The 6246-nt window shown below is 41.4% G+C and overlaps 1 protein-coding gene across 2 annotated transcripts in view; it reads left to right on the top strand.

Annotated features, from left to right (window-relative positions):
• The first annotated feature begins 573 nt into the window (after positions 1-573).
• The window catches only part of ARL13B (ARF like GTPase 13B), an 80548-nt gene continuing 74875 nt past the window's right edge, over positions 574-6246 (top strand). For both annotated transcript variants that reach the window (XM_068546898.1, XM_068546897.1), the window contains exon 1: positions 574-913. In XM_068546898.1, coding sequence (XP_068402999.1) covers positions 855-913 — 59 coding nt within the window. In that variant the 5' untranslated portion in view covers positions 574-854. The remainder of the gene's footprint in view (positions 914-6246) is intronic.

Here is a 6246-nt window from a genome sequence, read left to right as displayed (position 1 = left end):
TTCACATTTTATGTAACAAACAGCAATAAACGTTATACAGATTAAAATTTCACTCTCATCTGAACTATTGGATAGTTAGCAAAGGAGTTTTCCGCTCATTCTTAACTTAATTGCCCCAGTGTATTGTTTCTGTAGTTGTGCAGCCAGAGTTGGCTGGAATTCCGCAGGATCCTCATCCTTGTTTCATGAAACAAAACAAAACAAAACATGCACAAGACCTGAGATCTCTGGATCTCAGTTGGGGTTGGAGACGGACGAGGAGCAGCACCCTCACACAGTTTGGAAGGGTATGCAGCTCGGTCTTAGCCTAAGATCTGTTGGAAATCCCTCAACTCATCTCTAGACGCTTCCGTTGCCTAGCTACGAGAACCACCTTCAGCTCCCCCTCCCTCTTCAAGACCACTCCCCCTTCTCCCTCCCACCTCTCGGGCGGGGGCGGGGAGCCGGGCCGCTTTAGCCACTCAGAGCCCTCTGCGGCGGGCCGTCGAACGGTGATTGGAGAAGTGCATGGGCGGTGCTTGGGGAGGGCCTTCCGCGCCTGGGGGGAACGTCAGCACGTTGACGCGGGGGTTTTCTCTGGTCGACTCAGCAAACCCTTCCCGGGTCTGTGAAACTGCGCCTTTGGCCCCGCTGTGCCTGGGCGCGGAGCGCACTATTCCGCTCGCTGGTTGGCGCGGTTATTGGCCTTGGTTCTCGGACTGACCGCCCTCACCTTCCTCCCGGCCTCTACTCCGGGCCCATCCTTGTCAGGGGCGCCTCGCGGCGGTGGCGGCCCCCCAGACTCGGCCCAGGACAACTAGCGGCCCACCTCCGCTCCGGGCTCGGATGGGAGGTGGCGGGAGGAGCGGCCTGGGATGTTCAGTCTGATGGCCAACTGCTGCAGCTGGTTCAAGAGGTGGCGGGAGCCCGTCAGGTAGGCTGGAGCCGGTTGGCCGGGTGCCTTCCTAGGGGAGGGGGACAGCTGCGCCCCAAGGGTCGGACGGGGCGCCGCCTGTCCTCTCTGCGCCTGGACGAGTCTCCCAGGCCGCAGGGGATGCTTTCTCTCCCAGTTTGATATATCCCCTCAGGGAGCGATAGGACAACGTAGACTTAATGTTTAGTTGCAGTTAAGCTCTCATCCGTAATGCTTATTATTGTTATAATTTAAATGGGTCCTAATTTCTTAAAAAGTTGTGGATTTTGTGTGTGTGTGTGGAATTGTGTATTTTTCCTCTGAAACTTTTGTAATGGGAATTTTTTTTTTAATAGGGAAGAATGGAATATAGTTTTCATAACATCCACAAACCCCTTCCCAACACACACATTTTGTTTGAGAACTTGGGCTTGAAATCTGGCTCCACTACTTAATAATTACATGACTTAACCACTTTCGGCCCCATCCTCCTCATATTGAATGAGAATGATAGTATTTATGCTTTAGGAGTTTTGTATTGAATGAGAATAACTGATGGAAAGTGTTCTTAACTGTAGTGTAGCTTCAATTTTTATATGAGATTAAGCTCTTTAGTTGAAAGAGTCCACTTCTTGATGTTCCATTTTGAATGCTAGATGTATTAATATTTTAGAGCCTGCTACTTGGTATTCATTCATTTGCTGAGAAAATACCATGTGCCAGGCACTATGCTAGGAAGAAGTCAGTGAAAATGATGCTTTTAAAATTGAGCTGCTCAACCAATAAAGAAACCTTAAGTTCGTTGGTCTTTATAAATAATGTTGATTTTGTATAATTCTACTTTAGAATTAGGCCAAGGGTAAATTATAGCAAAAGTTTTGGGTTTCTCAATCGTTAGCATTTCAAGTAAGTATTTGCCATAAGGATGAACTATCCTTTAAAGAATGGCTCTGAAAAGCTACACTTATAAGGAAAACTATATTCCTATATTTGGAAATTTGCTTTAAATGAAACTTTTGAATTCTTCTCCTGTTATTAACTATTAAATGGGTGTGGATCTTTTAGATATAAGTGATGTGATCAACTTTTAAGAGTCAAAGATGTGTTTGGGTGTGTAGACTCTGATTTAATTGGTTTTAATCATGTTCTGGTCTGATTGCCCAGTCTCTACTAAGATGGGAGGGTTATTCATAATAGATGGCCCTTTATGTTTTTCTCTATGTCTGGTTTTTAAAAAATATATTTTATTTTTGTAAGAGAGCACAGTAGTAGCATGTGTCCTTTTAACTAAAAACACTCAAAAACTTTGCACTCCAAAGGGATTTTCAATTTAATTTATCATTCTTTGCGTTTGCTTCTCCCAGTAGCTATAGTATAATAGTCTCTGGGATGATTAAAGAAAAGACAGAGTTCAGAGAACAGAGGATGTATTGATTTCCAAGTAGAACAGATAATTGGATTTGATTAATAAAGCAGAATTGAAATTTAACCGTATAACTCAGTTTATTTTCTTCTTTAATAAGTAGTAGCATCAAGATCTGAGCTGTCCAATAGGGTAGTGACTAGCTGCATGTAGCTGTTGAGCATTTGAAATGTGGCTAGTCAGAATTGAGATGCTGTAAGTGTATAATACAAAGTGGATTTTGAAGATTTAATATGCAGAAGGGAAAAAGGTAAATTATCAGTCTTTTTTTCAGTTTGATTACATGTTGAAATGATAACTTTTGCATATACTGGATTAAATAAAATATAATATGTACTTTATTTTCACCTTTTATTTTCATTTTTTAAAAGGCAGTTACTAGAAAATTTAAACTGGAAAATTTAAACTTATGTGTGTGGCTTGCATTGTATTTTTATTGGACCTCACTGATCTAGATCATGGCATAATATGAAGGACATGGGTAAAATCTCTCAGTGTTGGATAGAGCTAACTGTCAAAGGACTTAAAAACAAATTGGGTTACACCTATCTTTTAAGTACCTTTGTTCAATGCCTGGTTCATAGTAGTGGCTGAATAATATTTGCATAGTATTTTATGTAGTTTGATTACTCCTTAGCAAATCCTTAAGTAAATATTAAGGAAGTAGTCCATTTACTGGAATAAATGAGAGGTGAGCAAGCTGATTTTAAAAATATATCAAATTTTGTGCGCTTAGGTATATTGTTCTGTATTTTTTAAGTTTTAGGCTGTGCTGTTCCTTATTGAGATTCCTCTTCATGTTTTTATACATATATATGTATATATATTTTTTGGCTGTATTGGGTCTTCGTTGCGCGCGGGCTTTCTCTAGTTGCGGCGAGCAGGGGCTACTCTTCGTTGCAGTGCGTGGGCTTCTCATTGCTGTGGCTTCTCGTTGCGGAGCACACGCTCTAGGCACGCGGGCTGCGGTAGTTGCAGCACGTGGGCCCGGTAGTTGCAGCACGCGGGCCCAGTAGTTGCAGCACGCAGGCCCTAGGGCACGTGGGCTTCATTAGTTGTGGCTCACGGGCTCTAGAGCACAGGCTCAGTAGTTGTGGTGCATGGGCTTAGTTGCTCCGTGACATGTGGGATCTTCCCTGACCAGGGATTGAACCCGTGTCCCCTTCATTGGCAGGTGGATTCTTAACCACTGCGCCAGCAGGGAAGTCCCCCACGTTTATATCTTATGAAGATATGTTTGTAAGTGTGAGAAGTGAGTGTGTGTAAGAGAGAAGATCATTATTAATACACTATGTTCTGAGATTACTTTGCTGACTTAACTACTGTATACTGCACCCTTTGGATTTACCCACCTGTTCTCACTTAGATTCTCTCCCAACGAGCATATTATTCTAGAGGCTGGGATCAGGGATTAGATGACATATTCAGAACATGTGATAGGGACAAGGCAGGAGTCAGATGTCAAGAGTTAAAAGTACCAGTCTAGGTCAGGAGTCAGACCAGGATGCTAGGGAATTCAGGAACACTGTATCTGCTATTGTTAACCACCAGACAGAACCTAACGTAGGCTCTGCAGCTATGTAAAATTAACCTTGAATAGACTAAAAGCTATACTCACAGATAAGTAAGTGGCTTGCTCCTGTAGAAGCAGTGCAGTATAGTGGTTTTTTTTTTTGACTTTTTATTTTGAGATCATAATACAGTGATCAAAGCTAAGGGATTAACTTTGGTACTGTACTCTTAACTAAATTATAGATTTTATTCTGAGTTCACTCGTTTTAACATCTAATGCTTTTTTTCCCCTGTCCAGGATCTAATCAAGGATTCCACATTGCTTTGTTGTGTCTCTGTTCTCCCTCAATCTATAATAGTTCTGCAGTTTTTCCTTGTCTTTCATAACCTTGAGACTTTGAAGAGTACCTGTCAATTGTTTTGTAGACTACCCCTTACAAAGATGTTGCTGCATAAATGGGTAAAGGAAATACCATGGAGGTGAAATGTCCTTTTCAGTACATCATATCAAGGGGTACATGATTTTGATATGTCTTATTACTGCTTCTGTTAACCTTGGTCACTTGGTTATTGTGGTGTCTGCCAGATTTCTCAATATAGTGTTTTGAGTCAGACAGATTTGCATCTGAATCTTAGGAGTTTTGGCACTTTCCCCCCAGTCAAGTGTGGATAATTTTTGTTTTACAACATTTTGAGAAAGAAAATGCAAGTACTTGATGGTTTGCACATAGTAGTTACTCAGTAAATAATACCTCTGATCTTAGGAGATAAGTGCTGATTAGTAGGTTACCTTCCTCAATTTATTTTATACTTATCAGTGTAGATAACCTTCCTTTCCTCTCTTTCTGTTAGTGGAAGAAGGGTTCCTTTTTCTTTCCAAGTCTAATTCTTACACCTGTGCGCTTAATTCCATTTCTTCCCATTTCCTGGGAACTTTAGGGGTTCAGCATTCAGTCAGAGATCACAGAAAGAACTTCTGGGATACAAGAATAAACCTACACTTTTATCCAGAAATTTATTGTCCAGTTTTATCATCAAAAATACAAAATCTCTTTCTCTTCTGTCTTCAGAGCTTCGCTTCTGTTCTTCCTTTAGTACGTAAACATGCTCAAGCCTCTCTCATCTAAAAAATAAACCAAATGAAATGTTTCTTAATGCTGCTGTAACAAATTGCTATCAACTTAGTGACTTAAACAAGTGTATTATCCTACAGTTCTGAGATCAGAAGTCTAAAATGGGTCAGCAGGATTGCTTGCATACTTTCTGGAGGGTCTAGGGGAGAATCTGTTTTTATTTTGCCTTTTCCAGCAAAGAAAGAGGCTGCCTGCATTCTTCGCTTGTGACCCCCTTCCTCCATCTTCAAAGCCAACTTTATAACATCTTATCATAACGTCTTCTCTCTTCTGTGTTCTCCTGCTTCCTTTTTATAAGGAAGGACTCTTGTAATTACATCGGGCCTACCTGGATATTCCAAGGTAAGCTCCCCATCCAAGATCCTTTAGCTTAATCACATCTACAAAGTTCCTTTTGCCATGTAAGAAAACATAGTCACAGGTTTTGGGAATTAGGATGTGGACATCTTTGGGAGGTTGTTATTCTGTGTCTACCATCCTAAACAACCCTGTCCCCGCAGCCACTACCCTTCCTCCTTCCCTTTACTCCACACTTAACAATTGGCAATGTAAGAGTGGTACCTTCTCAGCTTCCTCCCCTCTCTAGCATTCCTTAACTTCCTGCAGTAGAAGGCTTTCACCCAGACCCTTCAGTTTTTCTTGCTACACCACATGCTGCCTGGTTATTAAATCCAATGGATGCTTTTCAATCTTTTGGCATCAATTGACACTTAAGGTCACTCTCCTCTTGGAATTCTCTTATTTCTTTTTCCTGAATTTAAAATTTTTTCACCTTTCCGCCTATTTCCTTTTCTATCTCTTTTTGCCAGTTAGCCTTTCCTCATCCGACTCCCAAGTTTGCTTCAGGTTCTGTCTTCAACTGTCTTTTCTTCTTCTACATATTCTCCCTTTATGGTCAGTCGCACCATATAGAGAGACTTAAGCTACCACCTCAACATTGACTCTCAAGTCCATATTTCCAGCACAGAGACTCATCCACCACTTAAGACTTACATATCCAGTTACCACAGAATCTTCAATCCCAGCACATCCAAAACTGAACTTACGTCTTCTCTCATGCCGAATTGCTTCTGCCTTCCTTTTACCCACATCAGAAGCCAAGAGTAATCCTGCACACCTCTTTGTGCTTTGTTATCTCAAATCATCAAATCCTTTGGTTTATACCTACTTAATACAATTTGTGTGTCTTGCACTCTTTCAGCCTTTTCATACCCACTGCTCCGTTTCCATTATTAAGGTTTCCATTATTTCTCTCCCAGATCTCTTTGGCAGACTTTCCACTGTTC

This window comes from Eschrichtius robustus, chromosome 6 (genome assembly GCF_028021215.1).
Source record: "Eschrichtius robustus isolate mEscRob2 chromosome 6, mEscRob2.pri, whole genome shotgun sequence".
NCBI lineage: Eukaryota > Metazoa > Chordata > Mammalia > Artiodactyla > Eschrichtiidae > Eschrichtius > Eschrichtius robustus.
The sequence above is the reverse complement of the archived record's forward strand: the minus strand, read 5'-3'. Positions and strand labels throughout refer to the sequence as shown.